The sequence below is a fragment of the Phyllobates terribilis genome, unplaced genomic scaffold (genome assembly GCF_046119375.1).
Source record: "Phyllobates terribilis strain yellow unplaced genomic scaffold, ASM4611937v1 Scaffold_7__3_contigs__length_470593459, whole genome shotgun sequence".
NCBI classification, from domain to species: Eukaryota; Metazoa; Chordata; class Amphibia; order Anura; family Dendrobatidae; genus Phyllobates; species Phyllobates terribilis.
The window spans coordinates 389604141-389628201 of record NW_027362767.1 but is presented as its reverse complement, the minus strand read 5'-3'; the positions used below and the strand labels follow the sequence as shown (position 1 = coordinate 389628201).

The following is a 24061-nucleotide window of genomic DNA, read 5'->3' as shown; positions in this document are numbered from 1 at the left end:
ATCAGTCAGAAGCTGGAAGCACTGCAGCACTGCCTCGGCCAAGCGGCAACAGGCTGAAGCTAATGTGCTTATGTGACAAGACACACAATGCTGAAGAGTTGTGGACAGCTCTGCAAGAGCAGGCAGAGCTGTGGCTCACACCGCTAAACCTACAGCCAGGCATGGTTGTGTGTGACAATAACAGGAACCTGGAAGCTGGTACTTTTAGGCGGGCTGCGCTGCGGGAATGAAGAGGCTTTGGATTCCAAGACGGTTTTTATTAATACCAACGCGTTTCTCAAGGTATAAAAACCAAGTCATTTGGTTTCTATACATTAAGAAAGGCGGCGGTCCGGCACAGAAACCCTTTGGTATTAATAAAAACCATCTTGGAATCCCAAGCCTCTTCATTCCCGCAGTGCAGCCCGCCTAAATGTACCATCTTCCAATTTTTGCCATTACATCTGGAAGAACCATTTCCTCTAGCCACGGGGCAGCAGCAGCGACTTTTGATGTTTTGATGCATTTGTAGGTGTTGTTCTTGCACACCTTTAGGTGAGTGCTACCATTGATTATACCTAGTACTTGCCAGACGGTATTGCTCTATTTTGTGTGCGCTTTTGTTCCTCTCCAGAGCTTCTCAATAACAGGAACCTGGTGGCGGCTCTGAGGCGAGGCGAGCTCACACACATGTACCATGCCTGGCCCATGTGCTTAACCTCGTGGTTCAGCGGTCTCTCAAATCCTTCCCGGAGCTGCCGGATCTGCTTGTTAAAAAACGCCACCTATGTGCCCATTTTAGAAAGTCACCTACAGCTTCCGACCCCCTGCCGTGTTTCAGCAGCATTTGAAGCTTCCGGCTCACAGAGTGGTGTGTGATGTCCCCACGTGTTGGAACTCTACACTGCAGATGTTGGGAAGGATTTGTGAGCAGAAGAGGGCAGTTGTTGAGTACCAGCATCAACAAGGCCGTCGGTATTCAGTTCAGACTCCACACATAAGACCTCAGGAGTGGACATGGATGTCAGACATATGTAGCATCCTCCAAAACTTTGAGGACTCCACCAAGATGGTGAGTGGCGATGACGCTGTAATTAGCATCCCCATCCCGCTTCTCTGTCTTCTGAAACGCTCTCTGCTCACAATCAAAGAGGTTGCATTGCAAGTGGAGCACGATGAGATGGAGCAAGGAACCATGCAGGGTGATTACACACAGCCAAGCCTAATCAAATCCCAAGGTGGATTGGGTGACAATGAGGAAGAGAAGGAGGAGGAAGAACCGGAGCTAGTTTCCTGCACTATAAACGGTACTACCTGCACAACTGTCATTCCGTCTGTTTAGCGTGGATGGCCTGAGGACAGAGAGGAGGAGGAGGAGAGCATGGGTCAGTCGTCCTGTTGGTGAGGGCACAGAAGTCTTGCCTGTTTGAAGTCTGGCAAGCATGGCTGAGTTTATGTTACCCTGTCATTCCCATGACCCTCGCGTTCTCAAAATTTTGGGGGACCGTCATTACTGATTAAAGACACTTCTAGACCCACGCTACAAGGAGAACCTTCTATCTCTTATTCCTGAGGTGGAGGTGTCTACAAAAATGAGGCAGTACCAGAAGGCACTTGTTGAGGAACTATTAAAAAGGTTCCCATCTGAAAATGCTGGCGGCAGAGGTCACAGTTCATTGGACAACCAAGGAAAACAGGCGAAAGAGACACAACTCCAATCTAGCAGAGGCAGGGGAAGACTGTCAAAGTTCTGGGAGAATTTTCTCAGCCCCTCCCATTGCACAGGCCACGAGGCGCGGGGTACTCTCACAAGGAGTGAAAAGTTTGGGAAGATGCTGTGGGAGTACATTGCCGATCGTACCAACGTCCTCCGTGATTTCTCTGTGCCTTATTATTATTGGGTATCCAAGCTGGATACGTGGAATGAACTGGCTCTCTATGCCTTGGAGGTCCTGCCCTGCCCTGCCGCTAGCGTTTTATCAGAGCCGGTTTTTAGTGCTGCTGGTGGAATTATAACTGATAAGCGCATCTGCCTGTCAACTGAAAATGCTGACTGGCTGACTCTTATAAAAATGGACAAGGGCTGGATTGGGCTAGACTTCTCAACACCACCGAATGATAGCAGCGTAACATAAACTCAAATCCAGTGTTTTTTTTGGGGAGGTGTATCCCCATGCACCTTTTCACACCCACACATGGGTGAACGCTTCCTGATTTTGGCTATTTGCTCTTGTCCTCCTCCTTCTCCTCATACTCATCCTCCACCACAATATCATCAGGGTGACCGTGGTCCGTGATGCAACACCCACATAATTTTTTTAAAGGGTGTTTATGATGCCCATAAAAAAAACATTTATACAGTATGTTCATGTATACCCCCCAGGGGTAAATGTTTGTCAGCCCATACACTTAGTGCATGGCCATTACAAGTATAGGAGACCCGCTCCTTTCTAATGGGAACATTTTTTTATGAGGCCCTCCTCCACATCTCTTCCAAGGGGCATTGGAGTGCCTCCCAATTTTTGGCAGCCCTTGCATTCACTGCATAGGCTAACACTATGGGAGACCCACTTCCTAATAATGGGAACATTTTTTCATTAGGCCATCTACGTCTCTTCCAAGGGGCATTGGAGCCCCTCCCAATTTTTGGCAGCCCTTGCATTCACTGCATAGGCCAACACTATGGGAGATTCACTTCCTAATAGTGGGAACATTTTTTCATGAGGCCCTCTACGTCTCTTCCAAGGGGCATTGGAGTGCCTCCCAATTTTTGGCAACCCTTGCATTCACTGCATATGAAAACACAATGGAAGGCCCACTTCCTAATAATGGGAACATTGTTTTCAGGAGGCCCTCTGACCTCCACATCTCTTCCAAGGGTCATTGGAGTGCCTCCAAATTTTTGACAACCCTTGCATTCACTGCATACGCAAACACAATGGGAGACCCACTTCCTAATGATGGGAACATTGTTTTCAGGAGGCCCTCTGACCTCCACGTCTCTTCCAAAGGGGCATTGTAGTGCCTCTAAATTTTTGGCAACCCTTTCATTCAATGCATAGGCAAACACAATGGGAGACCCACTTCCTAATAATGGGAACATTGTTTTCAGGAGGCCCTCCTCTAAGTCTCTTCAAAGTGGTATTGGGGTGTGTCCAAATTTTCAAAGGGATTTGGAGTGCGTTCAAATTTTGGGCAGCCCTGCCACTCACTGCATACAAAATAACATTATAGGAGGCCCACTCTTTAGGAATGGGAACAACAAAGCATAGCCGGCTGATAGCTCTCTAAGAAAAGTGAGGGCCGACTGCTGGCCCTTTAAGAATATTAAAGGCCGCCTGATGGCCCTATAAAAATATTCTTTGTGACTTTCAGAGTCCCTGCTTCATGAATGAAACAGGATGTGCCTGATCATGTCTCACATACCACGTGGCCAGATGAGGTTGTAAAATGTTAAAATGACACTTCCACGTAAATGCATTTGTCACAGTTGAAAGCAATACAAAAGTGCAAAAACGCATCAAAAACGCTACATGTGAACATAGCCTATGGTGTGGAGGAGTATTTTTGCTTTTGGTTACTGTATTTATTTTGCCTTATATACAAGCCATTACCCTGGAAAGGATGTTACTTAACATATTTCCCAGGAAAATTCATTTTAATTTTGTTTCTGTATATTTAATTGTGAGTCCGTAAAAGTGGTGTAATTAGGGATGAGCGAGTAGTGAAATAATCGGACTCGCAATACTCGTAACGAGTAGGTCCCAATACTCAGGTACTCGTTACGAGTAGCGAGTCCAATGTAAGTCAATGGGAAAAGCGAGTAAGCCGAGTAATTGTCTGCTGGAGCCTATAAAGCGGTCTGGGGGCTGAGGAAAAGGCTGAAATGGGTGCATGATTGTTTAAAAGCAGGCAGTAAAAAGCCGCCGGCTTTTAAACAATCACTCAGCCCCATACTCGCTTCCCTCAGCCTCCCATCCCGATACTCCGCTCCCCCGCTGCCTCCCATCCCGATCCTAAATTAGGACCGGGCGGGGAGCGCAGCACCAGGGAGTGGGGAGCGAGTGACCCGGGCGGGGAAGCCGGCAGTGAAAAGACTTCACCGCCGGCTTTCCCTTTCGGTGCTGCACTCCCCGCTCCCTGGTGCTTCGCTCCCAGCCCGGTCCTAACTTAGGATCGGGGTGGGAGGCGGCGGGGGAGCGGGGAGCGTACGTCAGGGAGCGGTGAGCGCAACACCGAACGGGAAAGCCGGCGGTGAAGTCTATTCACTCCCGGATTTCCCGCCGGTTATTTCAAATGAACAGCTGAGGTATCAGCTGATGCTGATCAGCTGTTCATTTGAAGTAGCCGCGGTGCCCTCAGAGGGTTCATGTGAGTTCATGCTTGACTGTGACTTGCCGCCAAGGCCATGGGCTACTCGGCAGCTGGGCCTTATGGCTGCTTTTTGGGGAGATCACGGTGGCTGGCCCGGTCCGTGACCCTGGGCTGTCAGAGCAAAAAGGGGATATTTATAGGGGGATTTGTTGTGACGCCACCTGTGGAGTCTGGTGAGGATCACAAGCGCTGCGACAGTCCTCTGAGGCAGGTGTTAGGGCAGCTTGGGATGGAACAGCTCCCCACAGGTGGAGCAGGCCTCAGGGCAGTGGAAATGATGCAGGTTGCGCTGGGCATTGTGGTGCAGGGGGAGCGATGGCGCAGCAGAAGTAACGGACAGAGACAGGGGATTTGCTTCAGTACCTTTACCAGTGATGCTGTAGGCACGGTCCAGGGTACTCCAGGTGAAGGGCACACTTTTGGACTCTCCCCAGTGAGCGGGTATAGGGCCTCCTGATCCGTGGCTTTACTCTCTAAGCTTCTGGCCTGCCTGGAACTAGGCCTAGCTTGGTTTCTGTCTCTCCTTGCACCTGCTGACTTGGATGGTAGGGCCTTCTCTTTGGAGATCACTCTCCCTGGACGCTGGGGCCTCCGTGACTCCTAGCCCTGGTACTACAATCATCCTTTGGTGAACCTGGGACCTGTAGTTCTCCAGGGGTTCCGGTGGTTTCTACTGGGTATAAATAGTCCCTGTAGGCGCGGACCCAGTGTCCGGTTTGTATAACGGGGTGAGCTTACTAGGCTCCTCTGCCCCGTTAGCCCCACTCTCCTTTCCTCCTCGCCGTCGACCACACTCGGGGCCCTCACTACTCAGCAGCTGGAGTGCTGCGCCTTCACCGCTCTCTGAGCATTGGCACGCTCTGTGCTCACTCTAAGCTGTGTTCCTCTCACTAACTAACTTCTCACTCACTGCCTAACTCCACCCTCCCTTTATATATCCCTAATGGGCTCCCTCTGCTGGTCTGAGGTGGTTGGGTGGAGGTGTGTGAATTTGTGAGGGCCTCTTGTGGAGAAGTCCATCCTTGCTCCCTTCTGGGTTCTGTGGCACCAATGCGCAGCAGGGCGCCACATTCCCCCCTAGTAAAACTCAGTACTCCTGGACTGAAGCATTTTTCAAAACAGGTTAAACAATAACTCTTCCCTTTATGGGAGGCACATCTCTTGATCGTTACAGGTGTAAAAACATAATAAATATATACAAATATAGTGCGTACTTAGAGTCTTACAAGTTAATGGTGTCCATCTCACCGGTGAAAGAACATGAGGCACATGAGGGACCCGCCTGAAAACCCTCAATGTAGGCCCTGGGCGTGGCTACAGGGCATAGGTGATCCAGGTGCTGGACCACGTCTTCGGCCACGCCAAACGGGTTTTTGTTCCGTGGTCAACTAAGGGGCACTCCAGGGAGTGCAACTACATACATAAGAGTTTATGGGCTGCTCACAGTCCTCAGCCACTGAGTCCTTTATATATATAACCTTATGGGTAACTAATGTTCATATAAATTGTCCACCATAAGCAGAAACCAATAAATAAATACATAAATAGCACAGGGACATACCCCACGGGGTAAAAATTAACACTGCAGGTATTTCTACTTATTCACTGAACCTGACAGGGGCCTGGCCTTTGGTGCTACGTGTTGATCTGCGTAGTACGGGAGTGTGGATGGTATCTGTGTCTGCACCGTCTGCTACCCTGTCAGTTCTATGTGTGGGTAGATTGTAAAACTGCCTTAACCTCTCTATGGGACTGGCACGTATACCATTGGCTAGGCCTTCTTGCTCGGCTCCAGCCGGGGATCCTTCTTCTGGGGATTCTTCTTGAGCAGGCGTTTCTGGGGCACTTACAGGTTCTACTTGCTGTGGAGGATCTTCTGGCTGTTGGTAAAAGTGGATCAAAGGTATTATCACTGCTCCTCCTAGTTGGGGCCAATCTACCGGGAAATCTCCTAATTCAGTATGTATCACTGCTTCTTTAGGCTCCTACAGTACGATGAGAGGCACTTCTTCCTTGGGCTTTAGCAGACCTGGACTTAGCTTCAGATGGTCTCTAGATACCGTTGCAGTTGTTCTTCCTCCGTGCTTGGTAATTAAACAGGTCTTCCTGTTATCAAATCTTGAATTTAACACAGTGTAGGGTTCCCTCTCCCACTGGTCATCAAATTTGTGGTTTCTTCTTTTTCTCTTTAGCACAACTTCTCCAGGTGTGAAGGGTTCTGCCGGTGCACTCTTGTTGTACTGTGCTTCCTGCTTGTCTCTTACCCTATTCAGACTGTCTTCGACACAGACCTGTACTCTCCTGTACTGCTCCTGTCAAGTCGTACCCCAGTCCTCAGTGGACATATCTGCTTCGGGTTCTACTACACCAAGCTCCTGGACCATGGGCTACTTTCCGGGTCTTGCTCGCATGAGATATGCTGGAGTACAATTGGTGGAACTCACAGGTATGTGGTTGTACAAATCTACCAGGTCAGGTAGCTTGTCGGGCCACTGGTTTCTTTCTTCTAGCGGTAAGGTCTTCAACAGGTCGATGACGATGTTATTCATCTTTTCACATAACCCATTGGTTTGGGGGTGGTACGGTGTAGTCCGAATCTTCTTACACCCGTACAGATGGCAGAACTCCTTGAACAATTCAGCTTCGAAGGCAGGGCCTTGATCTGTCAGCACCTGCTCCGGGTATCCATGGGGCCTGCAGAAGTATTCCTGAAACGTCTTCGCTGCAGTTTCTGCCGTCAGATCCTTGACGGGGGCGACCACCAGGAACCGGGAGTAGTGATCCACCATGGTCAGGGCATAGGAATATCCTGACCTGCTGGGTGACAGCTTGACATGATCCAGGGCCACGATCTCCAAGGGTCGAGTTGTCTTGATGGGTTGCAGGGGTGCCTTCTGGCTGCTGTAGTCTTTTCTCCTGCGGCTACAGGGTCCACAATCCCAGCACCATCTCTCTATGGAACTGCGCATTCCAATCCAATAAAACCGACCTTTCAGCAGGGTTTCTAGCTTCTTCCAGCCAAAGTGCCTCCAACACCATTCGGATGTCCGTCCTGGGCACTACGATCTGCCATACCATCTCATGGGTCCTCGGGTTGACGTACCTTTGGCACAGCTTCTCCCTATAGATGAACAGCCAGCTTCTCTCATTCCACAGTTGCTTGGCTTGTGGAGACGCGTCCTTCTCCAGGGAGGAACCTTCCTGGGTTATCAGTTCTTTGATACGGCTGACAAGCGGGTCGCTGTCCTGGGTCTCCTTCCAGCTGTGGTGAGGCAAAGGGTTTAACGTCTTACCGCGATCCCTCCTGGAGGCTCATTGCTCGTGGACCACTCCATTACGGTGGAAGGCAGGTAGCTCAATCTCCTCCAGGTCATCCACTTCTTCTTCAGTGTCCGAATGGTGAGGCATCCTGGACAGGGCATCGGCGTTGGCATTCTTGCGGCCTGCCCGGTACTTAATGGTAAACTGGTAGTTTGACAGCCGAGCCATCCATCGTTGTTCCATGGCTCTTAACTTCGCTGTTTCTAGATGAGTCAGGGGGTTATTATCAGTGTAGGCAGTGAACTTACTGGAGGCTAGGTAGTGCTTGAACTGCTCGGTGATGGCCCAGACCAGGGCCAGGAACTCCAACTTGAAGCTGCTATAGTTCTCTGGGTTCCTCTCAGTCGGGCGGAGCTTCCTGCTTGCATAGGCAATCACCTTCTCTCGGCCATTCTGCTTCTGACTTAACACAGCTCCTAATCCCTTGTTGCTGGCATCAGTGTACAGCAGGAAAGGTTGGCTGTAATCAGGGTAGGCTAGGATCTCTTCACCGGTCAGCATCCCCTTCATCACCTCAAAGGATTCAGCTTGCTCCTTACCCCACTGGAATGGTGGGTTTCTGCCTCTCCTGGACTGTCCTACCATGAGATCTTGCAAAGGCGCCGCTTTCTTCGTATTGTCCTTCACAAACCTCCGGTAATACCCGACTAGTCCCAGGAACTGACATACCTCCTTGAGGCTCTTCGGCTCCGGCCATTTCTGGATGGCAGTGACCTTCTCCGGTTCCGGTGCTACTCCTTCTGGACTGACGATATTCCCCAGGTACTGTACCTTCCGCTTGAGCAGGTGGCACTTGGAGGGCTTCAGCTTCATCCCATACCGGGACAGTCACTGAAATACCTCTGCCAGGTGCTTCAAATGGTCCTTATACGTTTTGGAGTACACTATCACATCATCCAGGTATAGCAGTACAGTGTCGAAGTTGCGGTGTCCCAGGCAGCACTCCATCAATCTCTGGAACTGTGGCGCCCAGCTGTGCTTGGTACCACAGATCCTAGAGGGATGCATTAATGGAATCCTCCACAAGAGGCCCCCATAAGCATTCACACACCTCCACCTTCCACCTCAGACCACCAGAGGAAGCCCGTTAGGAATATAAACAGGGAAGGTGGAGCTAGGCAGTTCAGTCTAGAGTCTGGAGTCTAAGCAGTCAGTCTGGAGTGCACAGTGAGTGAAGAGCTGTGTGTGTGGAGAAGCACGCGGGTAGCTGTGAAGGCAAGCTAGGCCTCCAGCGGTCCTGAAGCCCAGTCTAGACTCAGGAGCTCAAGTAAGAGAGCCCAAGGCGTGCCGACGCCTGTAAGAGCGGTGAAGAGCGGCAAGCTGCCGTTAGTGTGAATAGCCTAGTGACGTCCCGAGCACAGCCGAAGGCGAGTGGAAAGTGAGTAGCAGTGGGGGCAGAGGAGCTTACCCAGCTCACCTCGAAAGATATACCATACACCGGGTCCGAGCTTACCGGGATCTCTACCACCCAGTAAGGCATAACCGGAATCCCTGGAGAACTACAGGTCCCAAGATCACCAGAGAGCTGATACGTAACAGAGCCAGTACACTCCAAGAGAAGGCCCTACCACAACGTCAGCCGGTGCAGGACAGAGACAAAGTTAGGCTTAGCTTCAGGCAGGTCAGAAACTTACTACACAGAGGAAAGAAACAGGAGGCCCTACACCTGCTCATTGGGGAGGATCCTGTTATGCACCCTTCACCCTACAGTGCTCCGGGATGTGCCTGAATTACCACCAGTAAAAGGTACTGAAGTGACTGTCATGTCTGTCCCTGTTCTTGCTCTGACCCGGCTGGGTCTCGCCTGTCCTTCATCCCCCCTCTCCATATACTGCCCTGAGGCCACCTGTGGGGAGCTATACCATCGAGCTGCATTATCACCGGCCTCAGCAGACTGCCGCAGCGCTGGTGATTCTCACCAGAAACCACAGGTGGCGTCACGAACTTTCATATAATTAACAAACCACCCTTTTAAAAGCTGACCCCAGGGTATGGGCCCGGGAGCCGACCACCGCGACATCCCCAAGGTCAGGCAAAAGGCCCGGGTACCGAGTCTCCCCCTATTCCCCTGGGCTAGTCAGAACGTTCCGGGGGAGTTGCAGAGTCCAAATGGCATACTGTTGAACTCGCAGAGTCCCATCGGGGTAGTAAAGGCCGTCTTCTCCCGATCCTACTCAGCAACAGCTACTTGCCAGTACCCACTAGTGAGGTCAAGGGTGGAGAAGTAATTTGCAGACTTTAATGCAGCCAGGGATTCCTCTATACGGGGCAAAGGGTATGCATCTTTGTGTGTTATGCGATTTACCTGTCTGTAATCTACTCACATTCTCATGCTTCCGTCCTTTTTCCTGACTAGGACCAGGGGAGCTGCCCAGGGACTACAGCTATCCCTTACTACCCCTGCCTTCTTCATGTCGTGCAACATCTCCTTCACCTTCTGGTAGTGTGCTGGTGGTATGAGCCTGTAACTCTCTTTGATGGGTGGATGGTCACCTGTGAGTATATGGTGTTGTACCCCTTTAATCCTCCCAAAGTCAAGTGGGTGTTTACTGAATACCTGCTCGTATTCCTGAACCACCAGATGTACACCCTGTTTCTGATGGGCAGGAGTGGTGTCTGTCCCAACATGGAGCTGTTGACACCAATCCTCCACCTGGGTTCCCGGGTCATTATCCTCCACTTCTTCTGGTGAGGTTAAGGACTCCGTCATGTGTATGGAGTTGTAATCTACTGTGTACAGTTTGGCAAAAGTGGCGTAGTGTGGTAATCTAACCTCGTCCTCCCCATAGTTTAGGAGGCGTACGGGCACCCTCCCATTGCGTACATCCACTACCGCTCTGGCAGTCAAGAGTGTAGGTCTGTGCTCCGAGCTAAGGGGCTCTACTACCGCCTAGTAGCTCCGTCCTTTGAGACCTATTGCTGCTCTACACCAAATCAGCATCTCACTCATTGGGGGGATCACAATGGGTATCGGGTCTGTCACCCGTACATTACCAATTTCACCACCTGATAGCTTTACCTGTTGCTGGTACATAAGGGCTCAGATCTCTTTCTGGAGCACCCTCCTCTGCCCTGGTCTGGCGGTGTCAGCCATCTGTTAGAGCAAGAACAACACTTCTCCCAAACAGTTACTAACAGTATTTGTGCCAAGTACCATATACAAGTCTATATCATCAGGATTAGTCTCTACTTCAATTAGTCCCTGGTCCTTCAGTTCCACTCTTCCCACCTTTACTGCCACATCTTTAACCCCAAAGAGGTTAAGGGGGAGGCCATTCGAGGCATACACATAAAGGTTTGGATCTGGCGGGTGAAGTTTGTCTATGGACCAGAACCTTTTGTAGAGGACTTCAGGCATGATGGTTACCTGAGATCCTGTGTCCAGCAGGGCAGGTGTCACGATGCCGTCCAGCACAATGGACAGGAAAGGTCTTCCTCCCACGAACCGGCAGTACCAGTTTGATGGGCCTGGTTGGTCTACTCCTGGGTGTCGGCCATCGGCCCCAAGGTTTCCTTTTTTAAAGGGCAGGTCCGCATGGTGTGGCCTGCTTTATGGCAGCGGTAGCAGATGAAGTCTTCTGGAGGGCGCCATTGGTCGTTGGTCCTCCCACGGGGTGGCGTTGTCCTCCTCCGGGGTGGCGTTGTCCTCCTTCTTCTCATCCAGGGGACATCCTCAGGGCTATCGGCTAGCAGGATCCTTCCTTCTGGCTCAGGCTCCGTCTGTAGCTGCAGGGTACTCATGACAGTGGCCAGGGTTTTACTTCACTGGCGCACTTCAGAGCATAAGCTGTCCAGCTCACTAGAGGGCACTGTTTGCATCCTTGTTTCAGCCGTCAATTGAGGAGCAGTGGGTGCTGAAGGCACTGGGGTGGCCCCACCCTAGTAACACTGGATAGCAGTGTCTGTTGTTTCCAGGGGCTGCAGGCCCTTTATAGCCATGTCCTTAAGGGTGTCAAAGGTGGCATTTGGATGGTCTAAGGCCCACCACCTTACAGTTCTGCTCTCTTCCTGGGACTTTAACCCCCGGATGAATTGTTCCGTCAGCATTTTATCTTCCTCATGGATACTGGCTGGACTAACCTGTTTCAGGGCCCGCAGGGCCTCCTGTAAGCGCCAAGCATAGTCCCGGATACTGTCCTCGGGTTTCTGGACACACTGGTAGAACCTCATCCGGAGATCTGTCTCAGTGCGGTTTTCAAACGCTGTTTGCAATCTTTTAAAGATGATGGATACTGATTCTTGGTCTGCGGCTGGCCAGGTTTCAACTTCTCGCTCAGTAGCACCAGTCAATTGTCCTGACACTGCAGCGGCTCTCTGCTTGCCAGTCATAGAATACTCCAGTATGCCGCATATTTTCCTCTTGAATCCGGACAGTGTGTCTGGCGTACCGTTATACTGGGGGAACCACTTTACTCCAGGGATATACGGCAGGGCCATAGGTATCAACGGAGTTATGACCCCTGCTGGTGGAGTGGCTGCTCCATCCTGTGCGGCGCCAGGCACAGGTTGGGCCTCACGAGCGCTAACCGGCTCTCCAGCGGCTTGCTGGTCATCGGCCATGGTTGCGCCCCCCTAGTGAACCGGAGCCTACCTTCTTTTGCCAGGTAGGCCGCAGCTCCGCGGGCGACGGTCTTCTTCCTGGACCTTGCGTCGCTCGTGTCTGACATCAGGGCGTCCTCTGGCTCCTTCCAGGACCTGACGCTTCCTGATTTGATGTCAGGGGCGGGGCGTGTCCTGGGCTTCGCGCGCTTCCAGCGGTTATGCCCCTCTTCTTCCCGCGCGGCAACAGGAAAAATGGCAGATATGGAGGGAAAACCTCAGGAATGGCGGGAAAACTTCACCACAGTGAGTATCACAGTCTCTTAAGGCACACAGTACCCGGTGTCAACTGGCACGCAATCCTGTTCATGACGCCAAGAGAATCTGACTCGCCCCCAGGGCCGTGGGGTACTCAGCAGCCGGGCCTTATGGCTGCTTTTTGTGGAGATCACGGTGGCTGTCTCGGTCTGTGACCCAGGGCGGTCAGAGCAAAAAGGGGATATTTATAGGGGGATTTGTCGTGACGCCACCTGTGGTGTCTGGTGAGGATCACCAGCGCTGCGACCATCCTCTGAAGCAGGTGTTAGGGCAGCTTGAGATGGAACGGCTCCCCACAGGTGGAGCAGGCCTCAGGTCAGTGGAAACGATGCAGGTTGCGCTGGGCATTGTGGTGCAGGGAGAGCGATGGCGCAGCAGAAGTAACGGACAGAGACAGGGGATTTGCTTCGGTACCTTTACTGGTGATGCTGTAGGCACAGTCCAGGGTACTCCAGGTGAAGGGCACACTTTTGGACTTTCCCCAGTGAGCGGGTATAGGGCCTCCTGATCCGTGGCTTTACTCTCTAAGCTTCTGGCCTGCCTGGAACTAGGCCTAGCTTGGTTTCTGTCTCTCCTTGCACCTGCTGACTTGGTGGTAGGGCCTTCTCTTTGGAGATCACTCTCCCTGGAGGCAGGGGCCTCCGTGACTCCTAGCCCTGGTACTACAATCACCCTTTGGTGAACCTGGGACCTGTAGTTCTCCAGGGGTTCCGGTGGTTTCTACTGGGTATAAATAATCCCTGTAGGCGTGGACCCAGTGTCCGGTTTGTATAACAGGGTGAGCTTACTAGGCTCCTCTGCCCCCTTAGCTCCAATCTCCTTTCCTCCTCGCCGTCGACCACACTCAGGGCCCTCACTATTCGGCAGCTGGCGTGCTGCGTCTTCACCGCTCTCTGAGCATTGGCATGCTCTCTGCTCACTCTGAGCTGTGTTCCTCTCTCTAACTAACTAACTTCTCACTCACTGCCTAACTCCACCCTCCCTTTATATATCCCTAATGGGCTCTGCTGGTCTGAGGTGGTAGGGTGGAGGTGTGTGAATGTGTGAGGGCCTCTTGTGGAGAAGTCCATCCATGCACCCTTCTGGGTTCTATGGCACCAATGCGCAGCAGGGCGCCACAACTGCATGAACTCACATCATCTTTCCCACTGCCGCACAGCTCAGCTACATCTCTGGTAGAGAATCTCTACCAGAGATGTAGCTGAGCTGAAGAAGAGTCGGACGGAAGATAATTTTTTTAATAAAGATGGAGTCTCTTAGTGTTTTTTTTGTTTTATTTCTAATAAAATATTTTTTTTCTGTGTTGTGTTTTTTTTAAATACTTTACTAGAAATTCATGGCGGTCATGTCTAATATTGGCGTGACCCCATGAATTTCGGGCTTAGGGCCAGCGGATAATACAAAGCTGGCCCTAACCCCTATATTACCCAGTGAGCCACCGTACCAGGGCCCTGGATGAGTTGAGTACAGAGCCAGAAAATGGTGCTTCTATGAACGCGCCATTTTCTGGGGTGGCTGCGGACTGCAATTCGCAGCGGGGTGGGGGGGGGCCCAGAAAGCTTGGGCCACCCTGCGCTGTGGATTCCAGCCCCAGCTGCCTAGTAGTACCTGGCTGGACACAGAAATAGGGCGAAGCCCCACATATTTTTTTTTTTAATTATTTCATGAAATAATAAAAAAAAGGGATTCCCTATATTGTTGTGTCCGGCCAGGTACAAATAGGCAGCTGGGGTTTGGGCCAGCCCGTTCCTGCCTGCTGTTCATCACATCGAATAGAGAAGTGAATAAATAACATCAGGGAAACTTTTTTTAACAACAATATATCTTTCTTCACTGTCTCAGTGGACAGTGCAGAAAAATACGCATACATAAAAAAAAAGGCCGCGTGTGTGCGCAGCCATAATGTGTAAATGTTTCAAAAATGTATGTTGTAAATGTATATAACATGGGGGCACCTGGTCAGGGGCTTCACGAGTGTACAAACACTGTTTGAAGTACTGTTATTTATTGCTGGCAGACCGTGACTCTTATGCCATGTACGCACTGAGCTATCATAAGTGTCGTAGGAGCGAGTGATGATCGAGGCGATCTTCTGACAGCTCAGTGTGAAAGTGGCATAAGGATAGCTAACTACACTAGGGGTTGTGTGATGGTTAACGCAGGAAGAAGCCACCCATCATCATCAGTAGTAGGGCTTCACAATTATAAAAGTTGGACTACTGTCCTTGTTGTTCCACTGCCACTGCACAATGTGCAGGCATAGGTGTGTTGCTTCAAAAAATTAGCCCAAGGGGCTGTCTGATGGTTGATGAAGGAAGCAGGCCTCATGGGCCAGACAATCATGAAGCTAGGACTTCTAGCACAGTTCTTCCACTGCCCAATGTGCAGGCATAGGCATGTTGCTTCAAAAAATTAGCCCAAGGGGCTGTCTGATGGTTGATGAAGGAAGCAGGCCTCATGGGCCAGTCAATCATGAAGCTAGGACTTCTAGCACAGTACTTCCACTGCACAGTGTGCAGGCATAGGCATGGTGCCTCAAAACAGCCCAAGGGGCTGTCTGATGGTTGATGAAGGAAGCAGGCCTCATGGGCCAGACAATCATGAAGCTAGGACTTCTAGTACAGTACTTCCACTGCCCAATGTGCAGGCATAGGCATGGTGCTTCAAAAAATTAGCCCAAGGGGCTATATCATGGTTGATGAAGTAAGGAGGTCCCATCACAAGTGCTTGCAATGGGAAATATAAATTAATGGAACAGTGTTTCTAGGGTTTTGACCATGAGGAACATGTGGCAGGAGCAGGAGTAAGGTACTTGTGTAAGATTAAGGAAACTGTTTTTATATGGAAAGGGATGGAAGTCAACACCTGTAGCATAAAAGAACATTTTGTGCGACTTTAGCTTTGGATCATGTCTTCTGAAGGGCTTAAGAACTGTGGTGAAATCCAGTCCTTGTTGAATTTTATCAGAGTCAGCCTGTCTGCATTCTCTGTAGTCAGCCATGTCCGTGTATCGGTGATGATTGCCCCAGCGGCACTGAAAACACGCTCTGACATCACACTAGCAGCAGGGCAGGCCAGCACCTCCAAGGCATATAAGGAGAGCTCTGTCCAACTATGAAGCTTGGACACCCAGTAATTAAACGGAACAGAAGCGTCAGTAAGGAAGAAGGTATGGTCACTTACATACTTGTTGACCATGTTGTTCAATTTCTCTCTCCTTGACATGGTTACCGGACTACCAAGCCGTTGCTGAGGAGAAGGTTTATTGAAGATGGCCCAGTTTGTGGACATCTTCCCCCTACCTCTTTTGGACATGCTGGGCGTGTCTCTCCCCATGAATGACTGCTGTTGCAAAAAGCTGGTACCTCTGCTAACAGTGGTGTCTGATGGTGATCTTGTCATCAAATTGTAGACAACAGCCCTCTTGAAGTATTCAATTGTAAAGCCCCTTGGTAACTGCAACAGTAGCGAAGGAAATTTGTCCTTGTACCGTGGGTCCAGAAAAGTGGCAAACCAGTATAGGTTGTTGTTCAAAATGCTGATCATGCAAGTGTCTTGGGACAGACAGTTAGACATGAATTGTGCTATGTGTGCCAAGCTGCAAAGACTCAAATGTTCTGTGTCCCCAGAAGGAGGAACAATACCCATCATGGCCTCACACTGACTCTCCTCCTCCTCACCTGCCCACCCATGCTGGAGAGACATAAAGCTGGGGTTGGGAGTATCCTCGGTAGAATGGGGGTTCCCCTCGGTACCACAGAAAAATGTCATCTCCCTCCTCGTCTTCCTCATCATCTTCATCCCCCAATGTTGGCTGATGACATTGGCTGGGCTGGCTAGGATCAGCGAGTGTGAAATCTTGCTCCATCCCCAGCTGCTGAGCACTCAAAGATTCCATTTTTTGATTCTGCAGCGATTCTTTCAGCAGACATAGCATAGGGATCGTTACACTGATAATAGACTGATCACCGCTCACAAGCTTGGTGCAGTACTCAAAGTTATCAAGCTCCTCACAAATGTCAGCGATCCACACCCACTCGACAGTTGTTATGTGTCTTGGCTGAGTCTCAGTCTGACGGGCATGTTTAAGCTGGTACTCTGCAAGTGCCCTCTGCTGCTCACTAATCCTTGCTAACATATGATATGTTGAGTTCCAGTGTGTGGGCAGGTCACAAATGAGTCTGTGGTTGGGCAAATTAAATTGCACTTGAAGCACTGCAAGACTGGCAACAGCTATTGATGAATATCTTAAATGGGCGCAAATCCGGCGCACCTTGTCACGTAGGTACGTCAAGTCCGGGTAGGTTTTGAGAAATTTCTGCACCACTAGGTTCAGCACTTGAGCCATGCATGGCACATGTGCCAGCTTCCCGAGCTTTAAAGCTGCCACGAGGTTACGCCCATTATCGCTAACGACCAAACCGGGTTGGAGTTGCAGTGGGGAGAGCCAATGATCGATCTGTTGCTTTATACCTTTCCAGAGCTCTGCTGCAGTGTGCGATGTTTGACCTAAACAGATCAGCTTTAGCAGAGCGTGTTGTCGCCTTGCTGATGCGCTGCTGCAAAGCTCCCAACTTGGGTGTGATGTTGAGGGTAATTCAGCATTGGATGAGGAAGCGGAGAAGGAAGAGTGTGGACTGGACATATATAATGAGGCAGACACCCTGAATGATGTTGGGCCCGCTATTCATGGCGTGGGTAGTTTATGTTATGGTCCACTTTGAGAAGTTGTCCCACTCTCCACCAGGTTGAGCCAGTGTGCCGTGACAGAGATGTATCATCCCTGTCCACAGCTACTTGTCCAGGTGTCCTTTGCTAGGTGTACCTTCCCGGTTACGGCATTGGTGAGAGCACGCTTTAGATTGCTTAAGACGTGCTGGTGTAACGGCACACCATGAAAAATAGTGCCAGCTGGGAACAGAGTATCGTGGGGCAGCCACAGCCAACAGATTGCGGAAAGACTGTGTCCCCACAAGCCTAAATGGCAACATCTCCATGGCTAGCAACTTGGCAATGTGCGCGTTAAGTATTTGTGCTTATGGGTGCGAAGCTTGGTATTTCTGCTTCCTTTCATAGATCTGGGGCACGGACAACTGGATGGATCAGCTGTTCATTTGAAATAACCGGCGGGAAAGCCGGCAGTGAAAAGACTTCACCACCTGCTTTCCCGTTCGGTGCTGCGCTCCCCGCTCCCTGATGTACGCTCCCCCGCCGCCTCCCATCCTGATCCTAAGTTAGAACTGGGCAGGGAGCGAAGCACCAGGGAGTGGGGAGCGTACATCAGGAAGCGGGGAGTGCAGCACCGAACGGGAAAGCCCGCAGTGAAGTCTTTTCACTGCGGGCTTCCCCGCCCGTGTCCTTCGCTCCCCGCTCACTGGTGCTGCACTGTCCGCTCCCTGGTGCTTCGCTCCCCGCCCGGTCCTAACTTAGGATCGGGATGGGTGGCGGCGGGGGGAGCAGAGGATCAGGATGGTAGGCTGCTGGGAAGCAAGTATGGGGCTGAGTGATTGTTTAAAAGCCGGCGGCTTTTTACCACCGACTTTTAAGCAATCATGCACCCATTTCAGCCTCTATCTCAGTCCCCAGACCGCTTTATAGGCTCCAGCAGACAATCACTTGGCAAACTCGCATTTCCCATTGACTTACATTGTACTCGTTACTCCTAGCGAGTAATCACAAGGAAACTCGGGGAGTAACGAGTAGCACGAGCACCGTACTATTCGGCGAGTACCGAATAGTAACGAGTATACTCGCTCATCACTAGGTGTAATACCTCGGGCAACATTGTTGACAGCAGTGACCTGGGAGTCATAAATTCTTCCAGGGGTCTTCCCCATGCTGTTCCCATGCCATTCTAGCACTGTTCCCATCGATTTGGGTAATTTTTAGGCCCTCTGCAGACCGCCGGTGGGAGCCGCCTTAAAAAAAATAAAGTTTCCCATAGACTTACATTGGGCTCGTTGCTCGGGTCAAGCACCCAAGTATTCCAATGTACTTGACCCGAGCAATAAGCACCGAAGCATTTTAGTGCTTGCCCAACACTACACTGTGTTCCAAATTATTATGCATATAATATTTTCTCAGATTTTCCCAAATTACCTATATGAATTGCAGTCATTGTAATTTTCCAGTCAAATAACTATTAGAGTACAATTGAAAGGTTTTTGTACAAACTGCCTATGATAACAGTAATTTTTAAAAAAAAATAAAAACTCAAACTGCACTCAAAATGCATGTTCCAAATTATTATGCACAGCATAGTTTTCAGCCTTTTCATTTTAATAAAGAACAAAAAAATGGTAATTTTTGAAATTATAAGCATTAGCAGGTTATTACAAACTGAAATCAAACAGTTTTCAACTCAAAACTTTATTCTAGGTGATGTTACATTTGCACATAGGACCCCTTGTTCGAAAGGAGCTTCTGAACTCTCTCGTTCATTGAATTTGTCAGGTTTTGGATGGTTTCTGCTTCAATTGTTTTGCATGAGGACAGAATACCCTCCAGAGCTGTTGCTTAGATGTGAACTGCCTCCCGCCATCATAGACACTCCTTTTGATGATGCTCCAGAGGTTCTCAATGGGGTTGAGGTCAGGGGAGCATGGGTGCCACACCATAAGTTTGTCCCCTTTTATGCCCATAGCAGCCAGAGATGCAGATGTGTTATGTGCAGCATGAGACGGGGCATTATCATGCATGAAATGATCTCGATGGTCCAGATGGATGGAGTGGAGGATGGCTGGTTGATGGATACCCCATACAAACACGGCTATGGCGCTAACAAGGAGGAGGTGGAGTAATGTTTTGGCCTGGAATCATGGGGAGAGAGATTGTCGGCCCTTTTAGGATCCCTGAAGGGGTAAAGATGAACTCCATAATGTATGTTGAGTTTCTCAAACAGCACTTCCTTCCATGGTTCAAGAAGAAGAACCGTGCATTCCGCAGCAAGATCATTTTCATGCATGATAATGCACCGTCTCATGCTGCGCATAACACATCTGCATCTCTGGCTGCTATGGGCATAAAAGGGGACAAACTTATGGTGTGGCCCCCATGCTCCCCTGACCTCAACCCCATTGAGAACCTCTGGAGCATCATCAAAAGGAGTGTCTATGATGGTGGGAGGCAGTTCACATCTAAGCAACAGCTCTGGGAGGGTATTCTGTCCTCATGCAAAACAATTGAAGCAGAAACCATCCAAAACCTGACAAATTCAATGGACGAGAGAGTTCAGAAGCTCCTTTCGAACAAGCGGTCCTATGTGCAAATGTAACATCGCCTAGAATAAAGTTTTGAGTTGAAAACTGTTTGATTTCAGTTTGTAATAACCTGCTAATGCTTATAATTTCAAAAATGACAATTTTTTTGTTCTTTATTAAAATGAAAAGGTTGAAAACTCTGCTGTGCATAATAATTTGGAACATGCATTTTGAGTGCAGTTTGAGTTTTTTATTTTTTTAAAAATATACTGTTATCATAGGCAGTTTGTACAAAAACCTTTCAATTGTACTCTAATAGTTATTTGACTGGAAAATTACAATGACTGCAATTCATATAGGTAATTTGGGAAAATCAGAAAAAATATTATTTGCATAATAATTTGGAACACAGTGTAGTGCCAAGTCCTGCTGGAGAATGAAATTTCCATCTCCAAAAAGCTTGTCGCAGAGGGAAGCATGAAGTGCTCTAAAATTTCCTGCTACACGGCTGCGCTGACTTTGGTCTTGATAAAACACAGTGGACCTACAACAGCAGATGACATGGCTCCCCAAACTATCACTGATTGTGGAAACTTCACCCTAGACCTCGAGCAGCTTGGATTGTGTGCTTCTCCACTCTTCCTCCAGACTCTGGGACCTTGATTTCCAAATGAAAATTGGAACTCTGGGACCTTGTGGAGTGTGTCAATGACTTCCTTCTGGACATGTGTCAAGTCAGCAGTCTTCCCCATGATTGTGGAGCCTACTGAAACAGACTAAGGGACCTTTTTAAATGCTTAGGAAGCCTTTGCGGGTGTTTTTTGTTAATTATTTTAAATTCCTGAGATAATGACTTTTGTGTTTTCATTGGCTGTAAGCCATAATCATCAACATTAACAGAAATAAACACTTGAAATAGATCACTCTGTGTGTAATGACTCTATATAATATATGAGTTTCACTTTTTGTACTGAAGAACTGACATAAATTAACTTTTTGATGATATTCTAATATAGTGAGATGCACCTGTATTTTGTTGAGTTTCCTCTTAGAATTAGGATATCATGAAACTACTGAAATGTAATGTTACAATAACATTTTTTGTTCGTTTGAGGATTAGAAGGAAATTTGGGCTCCATTATTGAGGAGGGTAGATGGACTACACAAGACTTACGATATATTGTCCAAGAACCCTATGCAACCATGTAAAAAAAAATAGTAACAAACATCACTTACTATGAAATTGCTCTTTCCCATTGATAATGCAAAGAACAGAAAATTTAGAAGTTAACAGGGGGTTCTGATTTCTTATCTTCATCTTGTCACTTTAACTTTAGTTACATAGTTTTAATAATGTATTATATAATTCAGATATGTTTGATACTTGGTCCATGGAACAGTATAATGACCAAATTGTGTTGACCAGTTTTAAATGTCTCCTTTACTAGCTGAGTGAGAAGTATGGACCGGTCTATACGCTCCACATGGGAATGGATCCTGTTGTGGTGCTGTGCAGTCCTGATGCAGTGAAGGAGGCTCTCATAGACAATGCAGAGGATTTTGGCGCTAGGGGACACATGCCACTGATGGACAGGATAACTTCTGGAGGACACGGTAAGGAGCAAGAATAGATTTTGTTTTTAAAATCATTGTATAATTAAAACTGCTTCATAATAGAGGAACATGAGACTTAATTACAATGTGTATCAAACTTGCCACATAAACCTGATCCCATTTAACGTAGGGTACCCCCCTTTCGTCTGCTTAGCAAGAAAGGAGAAGAAACGTATCATTCCACAGCCAATTTGGAAGTACCTCCACTTACAGTGGTGGCCAAAAGTATTGGCACCCCTGCATTTCGGTCAGATAATACTCAATTTCTTCCTGAAAATGATTGCAATCACAAATTCTTTGGTATTATTATCTTCATTTAATTTGTCTTCAATGAAAAAACACAAAAAGAATTGTCCTAAAGCCAAATTGGATACAATTCCATACCAAACCTAAAAAAGGGGGTGGACAAAAGTATTGGCACTGTTTGAAAAATCATGTGATGCTTCTCTAATGCGTGTAATTAACAGCACCTGTAACTTACCTGTGGCACCTAACAGGTGTTAGCAATAATTAAATCACACTTGCAGCCAGTTAACATTGATTAAAGTTGACTCAACCTCTGTCCTGTGTCCTTGTGTGTACCACATTGAGCATGGAGAAAAGAAAGACCAAAGAACTGTCTGAGGACTTGAGAAACCAAATTGTGAGGAAGCATGAGCAATCTCAAGGCTACAAGTCTATCTCCAAAGACCTGAATGTTCCTGTGTCTTCCGTGAGCAGTGTCATCAAGAAGTTTAAAGCCCATGGCACTGTGGCTAACCTCCCTAGATGTGGACGGAAAATAAAAATTGACAAGAGATTTCAACGCAAGATTGTGCGGATGGTGAATAAAGAACCTTGACTAACATCCAAACAAGTTCAAGCTGCCCTGCAGTCCGAGGGTACAACGGTGTCAACCCATACTATTCGTCGGCGTCTGAATGAATATGGACTGTATGGTAGGATACCCAGGAAGACCCCACTTCTTACCCCGAGACATAAAAAAGCTAGGCTGGAGTTTGCCAAAATTTACCTGAGAAAGCCTAAAACGTTTTGGAAGAATGTTCTCTGGTCAGATGAGACAAAAGTAGAGCTTTTTGGGAAAAAGCATCAACATAGAGTGTAGAGGAAAAAAAAAGAGGCATTCAAAGAAAAGAACACGGTCCCTACAGTCAAACATGGCGGAGGTTCCCTGATGTTTTGGGGTTGCTTTGCTGCCTCTGGCACTGGACTGCTTGACCGTGTGCATGGCATTATGAAGTCTGAAGACTACCAATACATTTTGCAGCATAATGTAGGGCCCAGTGTGAGAAAGCTGGGTCTCCCTCCGAGGTCATGGGTCTTCCAGCAGGACAATGACCCAAAACACACTTCCAAAAGCACTATAAAATGGTTTGAGAGAAAGCACTGGAGACTTCTAAGGTGGCCAGCAATGAGTCCAGACCTGAATCCCATAGAACACATGTGGAGAGATCTCAAAATAGCAGTTTGGAGAAGACACCCTTCAAATATCAGGGACCTGGAGCAGTTTGCCAAAGAAGAATGGTCTACAATTCCAGCAGAGCATTGTAAGAAACTCATTGATGGTTACCGGAAGTGGTTGTTCGCAGTTATTTTGGCTAAAGGTTGTGCAGTCAAGTATTAGGCTGAGGGTGCCAATACTTTTGTCTGGCCCATTTTTGAAGTTTTGTGTGAAATGATCAATGATTTGATTTTTGCTTCATTCTCTTTTGTGTTTTTTCCTTGCAAGCTAATTAAATGAAGATAATAAGACCAAAGAATTTGTGATTGCAATCATTTTCAGGAAGAAACTGAGTATTATCTGACAGAATTGCAGGGGTGCCAATACTTTTGCCAATACAGCTCTAGCAAAAATTAGGAGACCACTGCACAGTTTTCTAAAAATCATCATCTCTATATGTCTGACAGCCATTCCATTCCACTGTCAGTTGAATTCGGGTCCCCTCCCTGCATGTTTGGCGCTCTTTAGAGAGTCAGTGAACATGCAGGGATTGCCTGCCACATACTGTAATGCCGTAGCCATGTTGGTTGTGGCATTACAGTGATTGGCTGGCCGTACAGCGTCATCAGGTCTATATCAGACCTGGCGCCGCTATGCTCATCACAGTGTACTCAGGAATCAGGGAGAGTAGGAAGAGATGCTGCGTCAGGGAGATATTTGCTTCTTTATAGTTAGTAGAGGTATTCCACAACATATATACACTACCGTTCAAAAGTTTGGGGTCACCCAGACAATTTTGTGTTTTCCATAAAAACTCATACTTTTATTTATGAAATGAGTTGCAAATTGATTAGAAAATATAGTCCAGATATTGACAATTTTAGAAATAATGATTTTTAATAGAAAGAATAATTTTCTCCTTCAAACGTTGCTTTCATCAAAGAATGCTCCCTTTGCAGCAATTACAGCATTGCAGACCTGTGGCATTCTAGCTGTTAATTTGCTGAGATAATCTTGAGAAATTTCACCCCATGCTTCCTGAAGCCCCTCCCACAAGTTGGATTGGCTTGATGGGCACTTTTTGCATACCATAAGGTCAAGCTGCTCCCACAACAGCTCAATGGGGTTGAGATCTGGTGACTGCACTGGCCACTACATTACAGATAAAATACCAGCTGCCTGCTTCTTCCCTAAATAGTTCATGCATAATTTGGAGGTGTGCTTTGGGTCATTGTCCTGTTGTAGGATGAAATTGGCTCCAATCAAGCGCTGTCCA

At 48.4% G+C, this 24061-nt stretch overlaps 1 protein-coding gene across 4 annotated transcripts in view; it reads left to right on the top strand.

The window, feature by feature from the left end:
* The window catches only part of LOC141154949 (cytochrome P450 2G1-like), a 146361-nt gene that overhangs the window by 71735 nt on the left and 50565 nt on the right, over nucleotides 1-24061 (top strand). For all 4 annotated transcript variants that reach the window (XM_073641524.1, XM_073641527.1, XM_073641526.1 and 1 more), the window contains exon 2: nucleotides 21179-21344. In XM_073641524.1, coding sequence (XP_073497625.1) covers nucleotides 21179-21344 — 166 coding nt within the window. The remainder of the gene's footprint in view (nucleotides 1-21178; nucleotides 21345-24061) is intronic.